The sequence below is a fragment of the Lepeophtheirus salmonis genome, chromosome 10 (genome assembly GCF_016086655.4).
Source record: "Lepeophtheirus salmonis chromosome 10, UVic_Lsal_1.4, whole genome shotgun sequence".
Classification (NCBI taxonomy): Eukaryota; Metazoa; Arthropoda; class Copepoda; order Siphonostomatoida; family Caligidae; genus Lepeophtheirus; species Lepeophtheirus salmonis.
The window spans coordinates 16,764,073-16,784,705 of NC_052140.2; the positions used below are offsets into that span (position 1 = coordinate 16,764,073).

The 20,633-nt window shown below is 31.8% G+C and overlaps 1 protein-coding gene across 2 annotated transcripts in view; it reads left to right on the forward strand.

Annotated features, from left to right (window-relative positions):
• LOC121125560 (innexin inx2-like) overlaps positions 1-20,633 on the forward strand; it is a 139,893-nt gene that overhangs the window by 32,061 nt on the left and 87,199 nt on the right. For both annotated transcript variants that reach the window (XM_071891493.1, XM_071891492.1), the window contains exon 2: positions 14,931-15,207. In XM_071891493.1, coding sequence (XP_071747594.1) covers positions 15,040-15,207 — 168 coding nt within the window. In that variant the 5' untranslated portion in view covers positions 14,931-15,039. The remainder of the gene's footprint in view (positions 1-14,930; positions 15,208-20,633) is intronic.

The window sequence follows — 20,633 nt, forward strand, 5'->3', positions numbered from 1 at the left end:
GGCTATAATAGAAAAACAAACGATTGATGATATTTTTTAAAATTTTTACATGGATATATTATATACAAGCTCAGTCAATTTGATTGTGGGATATTGGAACTTTAAATCGAATTTTGATATCATCAATGTAATCAATTTCAGTTGTTGAGCTGGTTTTTAACCAGCGTATCTCTTCTAATTATTATTCTCGCAACGTGAATACTTATACACTCTTCTTTAAAAATAGTTTTAACGTCAGGACGTCTCAGTATGGTTTTTTTGATTAGTGTTACCAAATAATCAATTTCTAAAAACCGCGGCTCCTAAGGAATTTATTCCCTTTTTGAATTAATATCAATTAGAGTACTCACAACAATGGATACGTTTATCATAGTGTTGCAATATTGAGAAAAAGTATACCAGCTTGCTTTTATGTTGTGGCTTCACATATGATGTTACATTTTTTCCTACTGATAATATTTTTAAGAGGAAGATCAGTATATGTTATGCGTAGGTAAATATATTATAGGAGTTCTAGTAATAAACAATCATTCCTTTGTGTTAACTTCTTGTGATACATAATTACTTATGGCTTCATAAAACCTTGTTCCAATCAAGAGTATCCTTATTCCCTACAATTTGAATAAATATTTAAATAGAAGATGTCCACAGAGATTATTATATAATGTAATATACTTTCGTGTGTATCCGGTATTCCCCGGTGTAATTAGGCGTCGGCTAAAATTCAAATTTGCTTTAATAATATAGATGCTAACTCCCAAAGAAATCTTCATTGTCACTCTCTGTTTTTATGATCACGCTTACAGGAACTACAGTGTGGAGCAGCGAATCGTGCAGTAATTGATTCCCACGTACAATTTTGCCCAGATTTTTGGAAATAAAAGAGGCAGAGAATTGAAACTTTTACTGGTTTATTGGGATGCCATTAGATATACCATTTCTCAAAATGGTCTCCCTTGGCCGTCGGCATGGCATCGATCCCTACTCCAGGGGGTTCAAGTCCGTGCTTGACAGCAGTCAAAAGTCCTTTGACCAGAATTCCTTCAGGGGCGTCCGCAGGGGGAGGCATTAGTTTATAATTTGATTTATGCTTCTGTAGGACCAGTAAACCCTTGTTCCACTGTTGAACTTGATGAAAATCTCTAGAAGTGTCTGAAAAAATGAATTCAAATAAATATATTAATAACATATAAATAATTTTAGTACCTGATAGATACTAGAGAAATATCGTCACTTTCTTTAATCAAACGACAGAGAACTGGACTGGTGGCCAACCATAGAGAAACCAGCTGCCATTCAGTACGGATCATAACATTTATATCCATCAATACTATAGCAAACTTCAATTGCTCCAAACAAGCTTGTATTTGTCATTAGATGTATATGCTTGATCATGACAAATAATTTTTTGAAATAATATCCATTGACACTTTATCATTGCCTTCTTCTTTAATAAGATAATAATTTAGGATGATTCAAGAGGTTTTGAATGAACTCAATTGTTTAGACTTTATTGGTTTTTAAGGTATCATTAAATTGTGAAAGTTGAAATTTCTTTTATTTATGATATGCACTAAATTTTATTTCCTGCTCTTTAACCAAGCTCAATTTTAAATTAGGTCCCTGGAGTTCATGATACAAAATGAATGAATATTTTTGTATCATTTTCATGAAAAATGAATCCAAATTATTCAAATTTTTTCAAGGAAGTCGTCGTATTTTTTTAGTTTATTGGAGTTTTCAAATTCCACAATCTGCTCATTCAACAAATCTGATTCCCTAGAAAGATTTGATTTTGTCGAAAAAAAGTTTGTAGGTCTTGGTTTTGGAATGTTCGGTATTTTATGGGAAATTTTGGAAAGATTAAAGCAATATCCTCTTGTTTTAAAATATTTATTTTCAAATCACTCCAACTTAGAGCACAGCAGATCTGATCTCTAATGAGTGAAATCATGTGATCTAAAATGAAAAGAGAAAATCCTTGAATATCTAGTTCGTGCCTAATTTTTTCGTGCAACAGCCTTGATCCAGGCATTTCGTGTTTGCTGATTCTTGGGGAAACTATGTAATGAAGGTTTTAATTCATTGCTTCCAAGTGGAGAAATCCTTTAGTAGGAGGTAGTCTACTTTTACAACCAACATCTGAACAATGCCTTACCGTTGTATCTCGAAAGAACCATCTATTTTTGAGGTGTAAGGTGGTGCATTCTCGTGATGGAAAATGACTTTTTTTGTGGGCCAATTGGGTTTTTTTTCTTTCAGATCGGGTTTCAAATGGTCCAATAATGATTATTCCCTGTGAATCCAAAAGAAAGTCACCATAATCTTTCTGAACTATTCCTTGATTCAACGAATACCAAACAGAAAGAAATAGACCCATTTGTCTGAAAGTTGGTGTGTCTTCTTCCAAGAGACGCAAATAACTAAACATATCCTTGTTACACACCAGTAGTCCCATCTCTTTGACTTTGCACGGACTTTTCAAACGACCCTCGTATATTACACGAGGAGTTTTGGGTTTCTTCAAGATATAATTTATTATTTTTATAAACACATCAGGGATAATTATATTTCAGTCCACCCTCAGAGTGCTAAACAATACAACTATCTACAAAAACTAAAATGTAGAAACCGAAAGGTAAATATAATTAAATAGATTAATCTACACAGATGATCAAAAGCATTATCAGTAGCTTTACATGTCCTATGTTCATATTTTATTTCGGCCATTTTTTTTTTCATTTTGAGCACTTATGAATAATATTGTTTATTAACTGTGAGATCGTGCAATTCGTTACAAAACTGTTCAATACCTACGTCTAGTCTGTTTCCTCAGAAATATAGAAGAATCGTATTATATATTTTGATTGATTAGGAAATACCTTAAAAACAGCCCACAAAATTCAAACCATTTAGTGAGGTTTAGTTATAAATATCAAGCCAATCCAATAAGGATATGAAATCATTTCAGATTTTTTAATATTCAAAATCTGTACAAACCGATTCAATGATTGATTGAGTAGTCACAAAACTAAATTTAATATGTTAAAATAAAACTTATATGTAAAATAAATGTTCAACTTAGATTTGGGGCTATTTTTTTATACTCATTACAAGTAATTAATTTATAATGAATATATTATCATTAGGTTTAAAAATACCAAATTCAATATACTATAAATAATTACTGTTTCTATTACCATCAAATTATAATTTGTCTATATACGTAAAATTAGTGAATATAATATAATCATTTGCTCACTGCATTAATTGCATATTATTTCATTTACTTTATTTGTAGCTGTCCAGTGTGCTTCAATTAATAAAGTATTAATAAATGGACAAAGCCTTTTAAAAAATATATCTTCTGAATGAACGAAATTATTTTACAATGGTATACTGGGTGAGGACTTAAAAAGGAGAAAACTTTAAAAGCCGCTTTAACTTAAACACATTTTTATTTTGTGCCATTTTTATGCCAAACTTATGAAGCTAAAGTTGCTAATTCAACATTTTTTTACACTTTTATCCCATGTCCCATTTCATTTTAAATAATGGCTTTAATTTGGGGACGACCAAAAGAATAGCAGGCCTTGATGAATCCCATTGACAAGTTGTTTCACTCCTCCTTGATCACAGCCTTCAAGGCATAGACATTCGGGTGAGAAGTTTTGTTCGTCTTGCCTCCAAAGCACACGAAGCATCAAGGTCGAGGGGATTCACGTCGGGTGAGGACAAAGACCAGAAGTATGCCAGACAGAAGGCAGCCATGTTCTCCCTGCAGAAATGCTGCACCTTCTTGGACGTGTATTCCGTAGCACCATCTTGCGTAAATACATAGTTGTACCTGGGGAACGTGATCTTCAACCATGGCAAGACATGGTACCTGAGGACCTTGTAATGGACGTCCGCGTTGACTTTTTCGTTAGCCTTGAAGAAGTAGAGACACTTTTTGTTGCCATCGGACACCACGACGCTGAAGACCATGACTTGAGATGAATGTTTGTTCCTGAATGTTCCCTTGCCCTGAGCTCTTGATTCAGCCAAGAAGCGATCATTTCCTCTGTTCATAACAGCGTCCACTCTGAAGATCTTCTTGTCGCCCTCTGCCGTTTTGCTTCTTCCTCGAACATTTTTGATCGTACAAAAACAAAACAAACATCAAATTTCAAAGATTTGGATATATACTACAGAATACTACAATAGGGTTGCAAAAATATATAAAACACAAACAAACATCCAGTAAAATCTTCAAGACCTATGCTGAATTGTATTTAATATGCCGATATAGTCTTTTAAAAAGTTTATCAGGCCATCGTCAAACTTGTATCTGAATGTTTTCATAGCGTAGATTCAGAATTAAATTTCCACGATTACTGCGTGATGATGTCAATGGCAGCCAGAGTGAAAAAATCCTTTCGGCTTTCTGAGTCTCCAAAGCGTTCCTTTACCAGCTCTCCAAGAGTAGAGTAAACAAGTTTTAAAACTGGGCCCTCCCACAGAAGGTGTGAAGCTGGCTCTCTATTTGAATGGCAGAAATAACAATCAAGGTTATCTGATAAGTATCCCGATACATTTAGTGTTAGTTTATAGTTTATCCAGATGTTAGGTAATCTATACATTAACAAATAATAATTACAATTATAATAGACCAGCATAAAGTTAAGATATATCCATTCGAAATGAAAGTCTATGCATTTGTAAAGGCAATCAACTAGGAATACATTCACTCCTGAGCACGGAGAGGAAGTTACTTTTTATGTAATTATGACTGATGTATTTTCTTGTCAAGCCCTCATTAATAAAAAGTTAAACATAAAAAAAGTAAATCATTTTGTTATATGTTTATGTAATTCCTTTATAAATAATATTAATATTATGTCGTTTATAAAGATGGTAGATCGGAATATGAATCTACTAAAATTTTGGTATCGGTACATTTCAAGTGTTTATTCTGTATTTTTAATGGGTTGAAGGTCATATTGAATTTATTCTTATTCCGGGGGAGTTCAATCTCCTATGAAATGTTGTTTATAATTTTATTTCTTACACTCAAAATATTAAATGAGGCATGTAGAGAAAACACTTATTAGATACATTGCTCCATCAATCAAAAAAAGCATATACCCATTGATTTTTTTTGCTAAATATTGAGGCAGGAATACAACATCCCTGACCAAAAAATTTAAAAATTAATTTTATAATTCATAGGTAAAATAATAACTATGTCTTTTAAGAAAGGTCATTACAAAAATATTTCATTTTTTTGAGCAAATAGAGTCTTCCATATAAAGTTCTACAATTTTTTTTTTTTTTGCATAATCTTATTTATAATGATATTTTTCGAAGTGGTACATTATGTATTTTATAAAGTTTGAGACACACTCCAGTAAATACACTTTAATGATGTTTTAGAATAAAAATGTTCTAAAATTTACGAATTTAGAAGTTGTACAGATATAAAATTTATAAATTATTTGACTAGGTCCATGGATAAGGTGTATGTCAGTGGTGTATCGATGTTTTATTCATTGGGAGACAATCCATGCAAACTCAAAAAATTAAGATATTATTACGCACAGAATAATTTTAAACAAAAAGATCAACCTTTCTTCTTCAGCCGGGATACTAAAAAAAATGACTACTTCTACGAAACGAGACTCTCAAAACGTAATAACATCTCCCTCTCAAAACCCAATAAATACATTTTCAAACATATTTATACTATAATTTCTTATCGGATGAGAACAGGGATAGCTCAAATTAAGAGCATATTATTATTTCAACAGGAATACCTTCAAATAAGAGCATCATATTTCTTCAAGGGCTGATCTTATCCGGTGGTACACATTCTATTATTTTCAAGCCCAAATAAAATTGATACAAAATAATGGATGAGGACAACATTACATCTTATCTCTGAAATGTATCAGCTTCAGTGAGACATGCCTTCATAATAAATAATCCAGTGGCCTGCACAGGAGTAGTATGTTCTCCCTTTTTTGTAGAGAGGAAGAAGTAGCTCAACACAGATACTTTTATCAAAGTTCAGGATAAGAACGTGATACTTTGAGCCAGAGAAAATTTTGGGGACAACTTTGTTTTCACTCAAGACAGAGCTCCGTGTCATTGTGCTCCTAATACCTTCCTGACAGACAACTTTCATGAATTTGGGACCTCAAAATGTGGCTGCCCTCCTCTCTAGGCGTGAATCATTTGGACTACACTATGTAGGCGCGTCTGGAGGAGAGGGTATGTTCCACTTCTCTCGAGAGTGTCCAATCTCTAGAGGCTTCCATCTAGAAGGAGTGGACCAAGCTCAAGTCTGACTACATAGCCAAGACATGCTAGGGATTTAGGCCTCGTATTGAGGCAATTTTTGTTTTGTTAATTTTTTTATTTGAATAACATAACAGAATTAAAACCATTTTGTAGGAACTTGATAAATATTTTATTTTTCGAATGGTAATTTTTTTTTATCAATTCTTATTACCTTTACTTTTCACTTTTATAGTTATTTCACATCAATATATCACTCTGACTCGTAACTTCACTGATGTAAATGACATTAAAACTTCATTAAAAAAAACAACTTTTTAAGGCCAAACTTATTGCGGTTTAAGATTTTAGTAATCATTTTTGTGTTTACGGTCTAATTAACAGCAATAAATTTGGTTTTTATTATTCATAGGTTATTCTAAGGTGTTCTCAGATTGAACCAAAATTTGAATAATATATATCATGATAAATATTTAGGTAAAATATGTTCTAAAGACAAGCAAAAAAATAGATATAATTTTTTTTAGGAGATAATATGTTATGGACCCGTTTTAGCAGTATTTAGTATGTATAATTTAGAATATATAATCGAAATGTGTAACTGATAAATTACAATTAATAGATGATTTATGTATTTACAAATATACTCATAGCTTTCAAAATGTGTAATAATCATTTATATCAAAAATTAATTGCATGATTTTTCATACCAAAAATAAATTGCATAATTACTTCTCCAGTAATATTAAAATAATAAAAAGTTTTTAAAGCACAATGTAATAAATTGATGTTTAATTAATTTTAACATAACTAATTTAAAAAAATAATGTTTTATTTAATGAATAAATGGAGCTTTTTAAATATAATAATTATGAAAGGAGGAACATGGCTTATGAACATGGAGCAACTTTAATATGACTTTGTTTATTATTTTCTTTAATAGGTGACATTAGTAGTTGAATTGTATAATAAATACGTAAGTCCTTTGATAATTTTTTTTCAAAGACTAACTTCAGTGTTTAGTAGTGTTGAGACTCGTCCAGCACCGATTTTTTTTTTCGGTTCGGTCTTGAGTGACTTTTTCTAGAACGATTTGGACCGATTTTTTTGGTCACACATTGCAGACCGTTTTTGATTTGGTCTCACTTTATGGATGGATTTTTTTTTAGCCTCAATTTTATCAACAATAAGTTCTAGAAAAATAATGTATACATATAAGAGACGGCGGTATCAAAATTAATCCAAGCTATCTCTTTTTAAACTTCGTATAACGTCATAGTACTTGAAAAAAATATGATGTTAATTTATAAAAGATTTATCTGTGAAATCGGTCTAGACCGGATTTTTCCTTTGGAACGATCTAGACAAAAATTTTATATGAGACCTGTCCAGACCGAGCATTTTTGTAGGGCTAAACTAATTCGGTCCAACACAAAATATAAAGGTCTCAGACCGATTTATGATTTTCAGACCAAACCCCAACATTAGTGTTTAGCTACTCCAACATTAAAACGTTATTTGTTGTTAATAGTTGTTACTTTAGATACTTAGGGCTGAAATAAATAATAATAAGAAAAAAACAATCTAAAAATTGAGGTATTATTCCTATTCAACAATATTTAGTTTATTTGCTTAAATATTGGTGTTTATTTCTTGCTCCAAATGGCTTGATTTTTGTAAAAAAATTAAATATTTTTAGTTCTTTTAAGACTTATTTACAAGAAGAAATATGATTCTATTGCGGTTTTTTTTTTCACAATCACAGTCACAATAAAACGGTAAAATATAACAAAATAGCTGCTAAAATTATTAGATAATTACTGTAATAAAATGTTAATAATATGAACTATTAAAAAACTAAAACTAAATTTTGATACAACATGTTCTCTAAATAACTTTCTTCTCATAAAAGAAGAGAACGAAGAAGGGGAAATGAGAGGATCCAGTTTTTTTTTAATCCTACGTTTGGTAAACAAATCTAAGAAACTTGGGAAGATAGTTTCTTTTATTCTCTTACCCTCACTCTATCTTCTTCTCTCCCTTTGGCCAACTAGGTCCACCCAAACATATTTAGAGCAGCCAGATCAAAACTCCTCATGGCATAAACATTATGATATTGTTCTTCAGATAATAAAAACTGCAATTTAATAACAACCTACGACGCTACTCCTTCGAGATTGCTAGCGATCAAAACCATACAAGGCTTCCTTCCCAATTTGGACTCAACACCCTGGCGAAGCTTGTACTATATACTTTAGGGAGTAGCAGTCCCTGAAATTATGAAGTACTGTATTTTTTTTAAATACATTATTTGCAGATTGCACGCTTGTCCTTGTAGATACCTTCTGTGAAAAAGATCCTAGACGTGATACAATGTTTCATTTTATTGTTAACCAGTATCGTTCTGAAACTTTAGCGAGATCATTTTCGATCCAGCAGTTCACGAAGGGGGATAGTATTTATTATTATTTGTAAAAAAATAAATGTTCTTTTTAATTTCAAAATAATTGGTAGGTAAATTTCCATTACTTAAAAACAGATGGGATCATGGAGCCAGGTAGATTAATGGACAAAGCACTTGGAAAAATTTATTATTTTACTCAATGTGTGTAGATTTGATACTCAATCTTTCCTAGAGAAGAAAATATATATTATGCATATGGACTTCAAGAGTCAATTCCTAGTTCTGATGGGGTAATTGTAATACTAAAATGTTTACTTCGTGCAACTCAATCTGAGTTTTTAAAGAAACATACATAAGAAAGTGGATAGAAAATAGTGAATTCTTCTCTATATAAATGCAATTTGCAAGCAATGACGTCGTCCCAATTAAATAAAACCACTAGTTGTAATGATAATAATTGCAGAAGCACGAATTAAATAAAAATCAAGCACAACGGGTACAGGACGTTGTTTCTGTAGTCATGAAGCATTTTACTTTCAGCCGCTATTAATCGTTTAAAAAAATGTTGATTCCAAACAACAGACTCTGATTCTCTAGCAATCGATGACAAAGTTCTAACACATTCAAGTGGATAGTCTCCCTTAGCAGTTTCGCCAGACCACATAACACAATGTTAAAATTAAAGTGTAAATGTATACTACGATTATGAATTAAAAAAGCAAAAAAAACTAATATACCAGGCCGTCAGAAAGTCTTGGAACATAATGAACGTTGAACAATTAATTACATTCAGTAGTCTTAAATAAAATTTCCGATTTTTTTATATTGGAACATGTTTATTACTCATTACAGAACATTATTTATGAATTTAAACACCTTCAAGCAAATGTTCGATGCGACCCCGGAACGCTTTGTACATGTTGACAACGTAGTGCTTCCACGTTGATCACCACTATTCCTCAAGCGGGGAACAAATTGGCTTTATTTTATTATCTTCAGATGAAATAATGCCGAGCATCATTACTGAGGCCAGATGTTTGGTAGTGGACATTCCACGGAGGTTGCAGTTGACTTCCCCAATACATACGCCCCGATCATTTTGCATATTCTACACGTGATCCACTTTTAATGTCTTCTTGTACGGGAAGAACCAAATTTGGTTTCCATGAAACTGCAGGTTACTGTAAAGCTTTTTGCGCAAATCAAATCGTAATTTTTGTTGTTGTTCAGTGAGCAAAGGTAGTTTAATATATCATAGGGACTTGCCACCAGCTTTTTACGGCATTGGAAACCTTAGATCGGCTCATCGACCGCTTCTTTGCCAAGTCCGTCAGCGTCATTTTTGGATTTTCAAAAAACCTTTTTTTGTCATTGAAGGCATTTTATTTTGATCGGCCTTCCACTTCTTTGACAATCACAGATGTCTTCACCATTGTTGACCTTTATCCTAACCCTCCAAACGGTGGTTTATGTTGACATTAAGGGTTTATACAATATTATAATTGCTAAGCCCGACGCACTAAACAAGCCAATTCTTGGTTTTTTTTCTCCATACACATAAATATTTATTCTGGAGACTTGATAAATAAGGCGTTCTTAAAGTGAAGAATCCGCTGGTTTTTTTATAAACTCAACTATTGCATAAAATTAACCAAAACATCTGGAAAACTCAATTAAAATTATGTTCCAAAACATTTTGACTGGCCGGATTTCCATAAAACTAGTTTGTTAGTACCCCCAGTATATCTATATAATAACATGCGTCAAGATAGATATGAACTTCAAAAATAACATGTATACACATAAACATTATGTCTACTTTGCATTTCCTCCTATTGAAGATACAATCAATCACCTGCCTATCATTCTATTTGACCTTAGAAAAATAATTTGGCTCTCTTCCTTCTGAACCATTCATTCACTATATATATAGATGGTCATAAACAATCGTTTTTGGCAAATTGACCATATAATGACATTGTTATAGTGATTTTTTTATTATTTTTGTTCTCATTGAGAGTGTAATTGATATATGTATTTCTCTTCGCTTTTTTTTGTCTTTTCTAAGTCATATAGGTATTAAGCATGTAGCTGAGAAAAGATTTATGTAGGCATTAATGTTGTATATAACTTATAGAATATACAAATTCGTAATATTTTTTTAAAGATTCTTAAATAATAAACTGTCATTTTTTTGGCTTTAGACTACTAGTATAAGGAGTATATATATAATAGGGAGGCCGGAAACAGTTGTTTTCACTTCTTACCTGTTTATTTCCTATGAAAGCTTTTTACAATATCACCAAGGACGTCATAATATCTTTTTTTTATTTTTCCCTTATGTTCTATGTAATCTATTCTTCAGAATTTACCTTATCAATTCAGTTATAAGGGTGAACTCATAGCTGATATTTATGTAATGGGGTGATACAACTGATTAACGCCCATTTAGTTTTGTTTTGGGGAATGTGATAACTTGATCTTTGAAGTCCATAAACATTTTTCCTTCTCTAGGAGCAATCAAATCTCACGCATTAGAATAATTTCTCACGAGAGCTTATTCTATTGAGCTACTTTTCTCCATGAAAGACTTTACGTTCTAGTAAAACATGGACTGAAAAATCCTAGGCTTCAAACATAGATGGCGCTATTTAACTTACGGATGAAACAATAATAAAGACGTTTTGTTTTTATCTCATGTCTCTAAATGTAAAAACATCAGAACAAGAACAAAAAAAAAACATCTCCTCCGCGGTGGTATCAGTGCCGAGAAGGCTGAAGAGACCGTTGGTATCTATATCCGGACTCTCTGAAATATCAAAAAGTTCTGTACATTATGAGTGTGTGGAATACCATAGACACGGGCTTCAACGCCAAGAGCTGTCAATATGTTCCCGGGTTGTCTACGTAGTTATTGTTTTTGAAGGAATACATATTGCTAAATATAGTATTCAAAAACATCACAAACTGTTTTTGAGTCGACTTTTCTTGATTCCATCAAAAATTATGTTGTTGTAATATATTTCTGTTACTGCATGTTAAAATACTTCCGTATTATATGATATGTCAAATTCTTCGACAGTGTGTACGTTTAAAATGTTAATCAAATTATATCAACTGATAGCAAAACATCAAGAACTCAAACGTCATAATTTAGAGGAGAAACAAAGAAAGACTGAATGCATTATTACAAAATAACTTTTACCTATCCATAACAGTTTTATCTAATATCTCAAAATTTTCATCTTCATCAATAATCGGTATTTTATTATACAATTATGATTTACATCCCTATTTTTGCAGTAACATTTTATATTCATGACTAAGACATATTGCAATACTACTTGGTCTCCCCTACAATGTCCATAGACTTATTGATAGAGACATACTTATAACATTCCTTACGTCTTTCGATGAAAGCATTTTTTTTATTTGTCAAAGTTAAAGCAGAGTTATGTTAATATTTTTTTTCTTCACAATCATCATATTATTAATGAGAGTGCTTCTTTCTTCAAATACCGGGATTTGAGGCTTACGTGAAATTCCGGGAAAAACTGTATTATATTATTTCATAATTTAAGCTTCATTTCATTATATATATTGTGTACAAGATGCAGTGTTTGCATAAGTTACATCTGATAATTATTTAAATTTAAAAGCATTTCCCGGGGTCACATTTAACTATAATTTGACAGGAAATACGACCCCTTAGCTGATATCAATATACTGGGCATACAAATGATTAACGTCCATTTAGTTTTGTTTTTGGAAATCTGATAACAAAAAAATGAATACTGCAGTATTTTTGAAAACTGTCAAAAGTTATGTCCAACTCTGACGATAAAGTTAAATATAATGTCAAAGTTTATATTTTTTATCAAGGAATAAACCTCAAAATATCTTCTTACTTCGTTTGTACGGTCAAAATATTTTAGGATATGAAGGAAGTAGAGTTTTTATATATTTATTAGTATTTCTATGTGTATAACATTAATTAGGGTTGCATCGATCTTAAATATGAGTCCTGTACCTCTCTCATTGGTTTTGAAAAAAAAAACAGAACAGAACAGGGTATACGTCCCTTAAATTAAATGATTGTAACACTTCTTATAATGAGAAAAATAAATAATAATTTTTTCACAATCTTTTATTAAATGTCCTTCCTTTTTAGAAATCAAAGTACAGCCACGCTTGGTATATGATGACTGTAAAGTTTCAAAAAATGAAATGGCCAGGGGCCTCCGGTTGCCTAGTCCTTGTACAACTTCATTCTATAACATTGTCAACTTTGTCTGTTAGAATGTATGTGCAAAAAAACAGTTATGATGCTAGTAGAGTATTATCGTTGCAAATGATAAAATTAAAATCACATAATAATAATTATAGATTAGTCTGAATTGAATTAAAGTGAGTTACTCAATTTATATCTAAGAACTATCGATATTATAATCTTCAAAGGCCAACAACTCTCACAATCAAAATAAAGACGTTTTGTGATTTAAAATGTACCTTCATTTAATTTAACTTAAAACATTTACAACTACACATCATATGAAAACCTGCAAACATATAAAAATAACTTTAATTTGTGGGACCCTCGCAATAGTTTGCCTGCTCCAGTTCTTCCTGAACGTGTTATGGGGATGGTGTATTGTTCAGCCAGCGCCAGACATCAGATTTCATTAAGGAACTGGTGAGGATGGAGACGGAATGTCCTTGAAAAGGTCGAAAATTGTCCAAAAGCCGTGTCCACTCAATTATAAATTTAGGACATTCATTAAACAGATGAAGGGATTCTTTATTTCTTAAACCACATTCACAACATAGTGTGGCTAACGTCATGGCGAATAAGGTGATAGTGTCGTCGTAGGAGACTATGCCCAGTGGTAAATTGAACCAAGGAGTTAAGTTTTCTTTTTGAGAAACCCAATAGATGCTTCCACCTCCCAAGTAGAACTCTTTAGAGCATTGCATGGCATTGACGGCAATAGTCAAGGTTCGAACAAAGTGTCTGCTATTTGTCAGTATAATAGGCAAAGACCTTTTCCCTAAGAGATGACTTAGGGATACCAACAATTCGGGGTCAGGAGGTAGATCCAGAAGCTAGAATATCAGCCATTTCATTTCCAGTTACATTACTGTGCCCTCTTACCCATCAGAGAGAGAGAGAGAGAAGGGCCTCACTGGCTTCAAAAGAGTTTCTTTATATCCCACCAGGGTATTATTTGTTTCTATCGATGGCAAAGCTCCAATTGCTGTTTGAGAGTCTGACCAGATGCAAAAACTACTAGGATCCCATTTATCAGGATTGTCTTCAATCCAAGAAAAAACTTTTTTATAACCGTCGTCTGGGCTTGGTATTTGAGGATTGATGATTTATGGAAGCTTCCCCCACTACTTGATCACCTTTAGTGATCACAAATCCCAAACCAACACCTCCGTTGCTTTTCGATCCATCTGTGTATACATGCGTTTGGTTTTCAATCTTCCTACCAAGAAAGTCGCATTTTCATATTTTTAGTTCGATTTATTTAAAATACAAGGGTCATAGAAATACAAGGTTATACCATAACATGTGTACTACTAATGTTTGACTTCCACCACGCTTTTGATATTGACGTCATAGTAGATGAATGGTTGCGTGTTTGTTAAAAACCTGTTATTCTTCCACAGCGATCGGTACTATATATGAAATTGAAAATTATAGTAATAGTGACGTCATAGACTATGAGTATTTGTGTGTCTTGTCAAAATCTGCCTATCTTGCCACGCAATTGGTACAATACATCCAATAGAAAATTCTAGCAAGCCCGATTACATGAGTGTCTAACCTTGTATTTCCATTAACCTTGATTAAAATGTACCTCTTTTTGTGAATAAAAAATTCCACTTTAATAATTTTTGTGTTTCCAAAATTTAACATGTTTTGATGCAGTTATCTCCTACAATCAAGATATGTTTTAGATCACAAAATCTTTTGATTTTGAAAGGGAGATTTTTTGTGGTTTAAAAATTATAATATTCATTTCAATGATCAGACCAATTCATCCCTAATAATAATTTTATTTATTAAATAAAAGACATAGTGTTAAGTATAATTAAGTCTGCATAATATGTCAGATTAAAGATAATTCAAGAGAAAAAATCTCTGTTATTAATTAATGAAGGAATGTCTTTAAGTCTACCTAAGTTATCAGTATTCATTAATGTTTTTAGACATTTTTTTAATTTTTTTTTCTTCTTCCAGATTTACAGAAATAATGTTTCAATACACGATAGTTCAAATACAACTTATTTCACTATAACAACTTCACTAAAAAAACCCACACTTTATATATCATCAAATTATAATCATCATGTTTGGGGAAATATTCTCCAATGTTCGTTATATGCTCAAATCAGAGGATATTGCAATTGATAATTGGATTTTCAAACTGCATTATCGTTTCTCCGTACTCATTCTGATAACTAGCTCAATAATTGGAGTAGCGAAACAATACTTTGGAGATCCAATCAACTGCCAGGTAAGTTATTTTATATTTATATAACGTTGAATAACTACAAAATACACTGAAATTAAGGAATTAGGGAAATCTTTATACGCTTATATAAACGAACTAGATGAGGTTTATTTTTTTGAAAGTTATCTTCAATGACATTCAATTATTTATAATGAGATCTGCCGTTCTTTGTAAACTTGACCACACTGTACGAGAAGCTTAAGCAGGCCTGGGCGACCTCGTGTTGATCTAGCATTGCGTTCTGGTTTGACCTTTAAATTTACATTCCCTGTTTGGATGGAATGACCAAAAGAAGAAATTACACCTTCCAACAGGACAATGTACTAATCCACTAGGCAAAAAAAGTGCAGAATGTCTTGGCCACCAAATATCTATACTTTTTGAACCTGGATTTTTGGCCTGTAATTTGATGGACTGACCCCATGCGATTTCCATATCAAGGGGAAGATCGAGCATGAGGCCCGTGACAAGTATTATTCGCCTGTGGAGTTCCTGAAGACGTCCATTACCCGTAAAATGGCAAACGCGTATCTGCACAAGGTCTCCAAAAACTGTAAAACTTCCATGCCGTGTGGCTGAGTTTATCAAGAAAGGCGGATCGAATTAAAATAATTGAATGTAATTAACGAGCAAAGTTGGCTGTATTGCTTTTCCAAATATTCTTCATAAAAATCAATACACTTTTGCATACCTTTGAACAAGTTTTCGAAGCATTTTTACTATTCTGATTAAGATAGGTTTTGAAAGCGTCCGCCGCTTCTTCTGGTGATGAAAACTGCTGACTACGTAACTGATTTTAAAATGTATTGGAATGAAAATAAGTCATTGAGGGCTAAATCAAGGCTGTACGGTGGAAGAACCATCCTTTCGATAATTTTACTAGCCAGTAAGTTCTTAGTTTGAAGGGAAGTGTGAGCTAGCATGGTCAGGATAAAGAATGTTTCGCCTTTTTTAATTTAAAAAAAAAATTTCTTGAAAGATTTACGACAGACAAATAGTTGTGTACCATTCACAATTAACTATTCTATGTTACTCTAATTCCAATGAAGCTATATGACCTGTCAAACCCAAAAAAACAACAACAGGCAACCAATAGCTTTGATGTGCTTCTACAATAAACAACTTTTGTTGGATTTGGCTCATCTTGAAAGTCCCATACAGTCGATTGCTGTTTTTTTAAAGGCACTTATGCATAGATCTACGTTTCGTGAGCTGTGTAAATAGTATAAACAGCTTTTGATAGACCTTTAACACAAATTTTCAGCATTTCCTGTAGATGTTGTTCATATTGTTAGTCATATGAAATCTTGTTTCAATTGCGCATGCACAATATCCATGTATTCTGGTACAACAACTGATTTTGTACGACCTTCACAAAAATTCGTCGTGAAAGCGAAATCCTACCTCGCTTGTATTTGTTATGCCAGTTTTATTGTAATTTAGGAGAGTACAGGATCGTCATAAAAGGCACTCAGTTCATCAATGTAGGCTGTCTAGATAACCTACATTAAAAGTTATAAAATACTCAAATCATGTGTAACTATCAAAACGTTATGAAAAAATTGATACTTGTAAATATTAAGCTATCAACTGGATATAACAGATGAAGCTTAAAAACCCTAGTTTTTTTAGCACAAAAATATAAATAGCAACCTACGTATTTAGTGAAAAGTAATTTTAATGGCAGTTTGACATTGTAAAGCAGACGTCTTTTCGAATATAAAGCTAAGGTAGAATAATTCAGCTGCATTAAAAATAGAGTTTGTAGAAATGTTCTTGGTTTGTATAAGAAGTTTGGCCTATTCCCTGTTACTCCTGCTGATTGTTTATTTTAAACAGGTGAGTTAATTTAATTGATGAAATGATTGGGCAAAAAATATCCCAAATGGAAGGAAAAAGTAACTTACAATTTTGAAATTAACTGTGTAATACCGTGACTTGCTTTTCTTTTCCAACTGTTCTTTTTCTCTCTATGTTTTCTACTACATCCATGTTTGTAAACAGCTGAATTCTAGATCAAGATATTTCCCTACTTGTTGCCAGCTCTATATATTTCTTTTTCTATATATTTAGCAGAAGCATTATATTTTTTAGAGCTGTTTGTATTTTAACTTTTTCAAATCTTAATTACGACCAGAACAAAACAGTTTTAATGAGGTACAAATAGTATTTGTAAAATTTCAAAGTGTTATAATGTCGTCTTTAGGTGTCTCATCTCGTAAAACTTTTTAAAGAGAAGTTAGCATGATATAAAAACTCTTTTCAGATTAAAATATAACATTATTGAATATTTCGCATAAAAAGTTTGTAGGATTTTTTTTTGTACGAAAGTCACCCTTTGAAGCAAACAGAAGGAATATCGTAGGGAAATTTTGAATTTCTATTTTGATCCTTCATCTCTTGAAAATGTGTTGCGTAAACATAAAACCATATTGCACAAAAATCAAGAAAAGGAGGAAATCATTTGAGTAAATTATAAGTTTTGTATTCAAATTTGTGGGATGAGTAAATATACCAAAGAATTAGGCTAAAGTTTAGATACTTTATTTGATTTAATAGACTTTTATTTGCCCTGATATGTACCCATAAAATAAAATCTAAATTTTTCTCATTATTTATTGTGGCGATTAATTTTGGGTACAGGATGCGAATTGAAGCACCAGTAAACAGATTTTCAGCTCTTGACGATTAAGGCATTGCCAATTGCGTACAACACTGTCATCATTGCAGCTCAGAGCGAATCAAAATTTGGATGAGAGATGTGATAGACATTTTTCTATAGGATTCTCCAACCGGTTAGAGTCAAAAGCCTTCCGAAAATCATTTTCGATTATAGCACCAAATTTCTTTCTGTAATTGACAGACTCAACCACACATTGAATGTTACGAGAGATATTAGGAAATTCTTTTGATGGAGGCTGATTCTTTTCCTCAAAATTGGAGCAACAGTTCACTTGTACAACCCATGGGTGGGCTGTATTATAGGATATTAGATGGGTTCCTTGATGATAAGGGAAGGTGTGGCAGTGAGTAATGACTCACCTAATGCGCCAGGGGTTCACTTGCACAATCCGTTAAAAGGGTGCATTTTAGGATATTAGAAGGGGTTTTTAATACTGAGGGAAGCGGTAAAATATGTTCCTAACTTAATCTGGAGAAAAATCATTCTGAGTTGATTTTCTTTTTGCTCGTCACAAATGTAAAAAAGGCACGTCATGTACAAATATAATCACAATTTCCTTACGTCATTTAACTTTTTGCCGATCAAAATTAAAATGATTTCTTGTAAAATAACGAATAATTTAAAAAAAAAAATCTTAATGGACTAAATAAATGACTTATTCAAACTTAGACTAAAATTTGCGGCCTAAATTTTAAATAGGTTATTATCTTTCCACATACCAACTTTTCTGCACTAGCTGTAATCATAATTCCAAAAAAGTTGAAATACAAACCAGCCTAATATATTATATACATATTTCCTTTATGTATATCCCATATTTGTCAAAATATATTTAATCTATTGAAATAAGGATTAAGAATCCGTAATACTATTAACTTTTATAAAGAAAACTTATGATATTATATTATACTTTCTATCCATAAAGAAAAAAACGAAGATTTTTTTTGAAATTTTTATCCTTGATTTTGTTGATATTTTGTAATATTATTTTTATACTTAAAAAATAATTGAGGATTAAAATAAATATTTGTTACAAGACAATTAGCTACTGATTGAAAAGTAACATATTGTTATACTACACAATAAAGTTGTACTATATTAAAATTACGTAGTTGGTACTATTGCTTGTGATAAAATTTATCTTGGAATTTTATAAATATACTTTCAATCTTTTAAAATGCAAATGATACGAGTATTCACTGTACACTTTAGTTTTATAATCAAATTAAATATGTAGAAAATGACTTTCTTAATTTTTCTATAAGTTACTATTGTTTATACTTGAGTAATTATCGACTCGGTTTGATCCAATTTTGATCTATTTCTTATCTTTTGCGCATAAAAAAATAAGGAAAAAAAGATTCATGCTACCATCTGTTTAAGCAAATCGCACAGCCTCAATTAAAATTCCATAGAACCGCTTTCTGTGCTACAAACTTCTGGCCCCGTCATCAACGGACAACTCCTCACTGGACTATCAAATATGGAATTTCGTAGACAACAAAGTTCCCATCCATAATATTGATACCCAGAAGGCCTCTGTTCAGAAGGAGTGGGCTAATATTTCCAATGACTACGCCATCAAAGTGTGCGAGGCCTAGACTGGTGGCCGTAGAAAGAGGAGATTTTTTCAAGTACTCCTAATGTCTCTGATGAAATTGATTTAAATCTTAGATTTTGATTTGAACACAATAAATCATTGAGATATGCTTGATATTTCCCAGTCAGCCAACTTTTCCATTAATTCAACAGAATTGTTAAAATAATTGCTCTTCTTAAAAAACCCCAATGATTCCTTTTACAGAGGAAATATTATTTCCTTAGATATGAAGATATTGATATGATGGGAAAGTTCGTTAAATTCAATTTGATAGGCTCTTTATGGTAATCGTCATACAAAAATGAAACTAAGATGAAATTGCAACCCTTGGTTGATACTATTATATTTTAACTAGGCATTGAAAGTTAACTATAAAACAACTGGAACTTATCAATCATTCTGAATCATGCTGAAGTGTTATATTTTATTAAATTGTTAAGATGGAGGGATTTATACTCACTATTAAATTTTAAATTTTTTTAAAGAAAAATATCGTCTAAATAAGTCAGAGTTCACTGGTTTTTTACTATCAAATGGGGTTTCTGACTGCATATCTATGTACATTGTACGCCTTTACCCATAATTAATCTGGATTATATTTAGAAAGTGAATTTTTATATAGCTACATCGATCCAAAAATAAACATTTGATTTCCTTTTTTCAATTTTTCTTGTTCCACCAAAATACTACCAAGATATGTAGTCACTGGAAAAGTTGCCCTTAAATTAAATTTGTTCCTTTTCAATGAGCAGGTATTATAGCTCTTGCCAATCAAAAACATATTTTATCTTTTACATGCTACAATACAGTCCTTCAAAATCAAATTTTGTGCTGAAATACATAAATTTGAGTACCTAACAAATATTTAAATTGTTTTTCAACGCTGATATTAGCAATGGACATGATTATAAAAAATGGTCCATAATGTTATTTAGCTCAGTATAAAATAGATTTCTAATCCAAATTGTGTCGGGAGTCTCGTGTTCCAATTTCTAGTCAATTTTAGAACATTAGGGAGGTGGTCAGACTTTTAGGGTGGACATTGTTTTTTAACTGTGTTTATCTATGTTTTAAGCCATTACTTTTTCTATATAAGTTTTAAAGTTTTTTATAAGGAAAGAAAATAATAATGAAGACAAATAGACA